Below are 2,192 nucleotides of genomic sequence, written 5' to 3' on the forward strand. Positions count from 1 at the left end.
TGTCGGCCGGATCAGCGCCGGCAGGTTTTCACTCAGCAGTGAAACAGGACAGGTAGTTGGCTCCTCCCCTTTAATGCACATCCAAACAGCCAGAGTCTAAAGCAATAAAATACAAAGAGAAAGTTCTCGCTGCAGTCAACAACTTCTGCTGCTGTTTGTCTCCCCCTGGCGGCCAATAATCGGAACAGCACGTTAAGTTTAAACCGATAAAATAAATTGGATTTTAATCAAATAAAATCTCAGAAATGATCTAACAAGAAATTTAAAAAGAAAGAGAAGAACTGACAGGAGATTAAAAAGTAAAGAACTAAAGTTAGATTTTGAAAAATGACAGAAGAATAAAAAGTTAAAGAACAGAACAGATAAAAAAAAAGAAGAAGATATAACATCAATGAGACAAAAATAAATGCGTGAATATTAGCGAGCCGCCTCCCACCCGGGGGACGGGTCGCCACCCCAGACCCCATTCCCACCCGGGACAATGGTCCGAGCTGAATGGACGCAGACAGTTAAAGGGACAGGACACTGTTTTTACAAGATTTAACTCTTTCCATCCCGGAATTTCTCACTTCCTCTGATCCCAGCTTCAATCAGTTCTGTTTGGACTCAAGGTCCAATCGCGGATCAATTGTAACCGATTGATTGATCGGTATCAGCCCAGAGCTGTGGTGATTAAACTCCCCGAAGCAACATCGGACGGATTTCTGTCCCTCCCGACTTCATCCGAGACCTCCTATTGATTGATTATCTATCGATTCACTATTTCAAGAAAGGAGGATGAACTTTGTATTCACAAGTTTAAAAATGAGTCAAAAACAAAGGAGTGAAATAAATAAATAAAAACATGTAACCAACAGTTGAGTAAGAGGGACCCCCCCTTCACGATGAGATGGAATGGTCCAACCCCCCCCCAGCTCTTATTGAGCTGAATGAATGAGGGAGACCTTGTGGCATGCCAACGAGACCCTGCAGCAACACATTCCTCTTGACTGGATCCATTCAGCTTGTGAACAGAGACCTGGTCCGGGTCCAGTCGGTCCCAGTTTGAGTCCAGTTAGACCGTGGCTGGTTCCGGAGACATGAAGCTGCTGCTGCTGGTGTTGCTGCTGGGAGGATCTGCAGCTCAGCAGAGGGGTGAGTCTGGTTCCGTTTGCTGTTCTATGGGGTTCCTCTGGGTTCTGTTGTTAGACCACTGAGGATCAGGTGGAACCTGCAGCCAGGTTCTTCAAACATGAAGAATCTTGGTTTTTAATCACAAACTTCTCTGGAGATTTGTCTGATCAATAAATCAATCGATCAATGCGAGTTTCCTTTTTTCTTTTTCCATCGATGATGTAAAAGTTTTGAGACTTTTTAAAAGAAAACGGCCCAAAGGTTGAAAATCTGGAGTTTTACTGACCTGAATAATAATTTATTTTAAGAATGTTAAATATAAGAGTTGATTTAATGCTGCATCATGTGATCAAATGCAGCCGTTTGATTGGTTTGTTGGACATCCTGAATGCATTTCATGACATTTCTGCTATCTTTTGAGATGAAGTGACTTTTTGTGCAAAGATAACTTTTATCTTCCATCCCGACTAAACTTTCCTTTGAATGTTAAAGTTTAATCTCTGCTAGCTTTGTTAGCCATTAGCCTAATCTAAAGTTTAAACAGATTCGTCCCTCAGTGCTGCCTGAAAGGCTCCAGGGTCCAGACACTGCGTCTTCATGGTTCTGATAAGAAACAGTCCAGAAAGACACAACAGCACATGTTGAGACTGGTCCCTCCCTCCATCCGGACCGAGCCGACCCGAGTAGAACCAATAATTACTAGCTAATTACTGCAATAAGAAGAAGCGTAATTGATCAACCGATCATTGTGTTAATAATTATTGATAAAGATTAGCAGACCGACTGGGAATCAACCAGTGTGTGTGTGTCTGTGTGTGTGTGTGTGTGTGATAATTACTGTGAACAATCAGACTCCGCCTCTTCCCCTCCACCCCCGCCTGCATTAGCTCCCCCGTGGAGCCGGCGAGTGTGTGCTGGTGGGGGAGGGGTCAGAGGTCAAACCGGTGTAACGCATTCCAAGGGGACGACGTTCTTCATCGATCTTCATCCTGGTGATCTTCGTCCTGGTGATGAAGATCTCCGGCCCCGAACAGAACGAAGGCTTTGTAGTAAACAATAAACAACAACACATTTAAATC

At 43.7% G+C, this 2,192-nt stretch overlaps 1 protein-coding gene across 1 annotated transcript in view; it reads left to right on the plus strand.

Moving 5' to 3' along the window:
- Positions 1–2,123: 2,123 nt before the first annotated feature.
- lama1 (laminin, alpha 1) overlaps positions 2,124–2,192 on the plus strand; it is a 16,771-nt gene continuing 16,702 nt past the window's right edge. Inside the window, exon 1 of the mRNA XM_068748296.1 lies at positions 2,124–2,162. Within this exon, the coding sequence (XP_068604397.1) occupies positions 2,124–2,162 (39 nt within the window). The remainder of the gene's footprint in view (positions 2,163–2,192) is intronic.

Source organism: Brachionichthys hirsutus, chromosome 14, assembly GCF_040956055.1.
Source record: "Brachionichthys hirsutus isolate HB-005 chromosome 14, CSIRO-AGI_Bhir_v1, whole genome shotgun sequence".
Taxonomy (NCBI): Eukaryota; Metazoa; Chordata; class Actinopteri; order Lophiiformes; family Brachionichthyidae; genus Brachionichthys; species Brachionichthys hirsutus.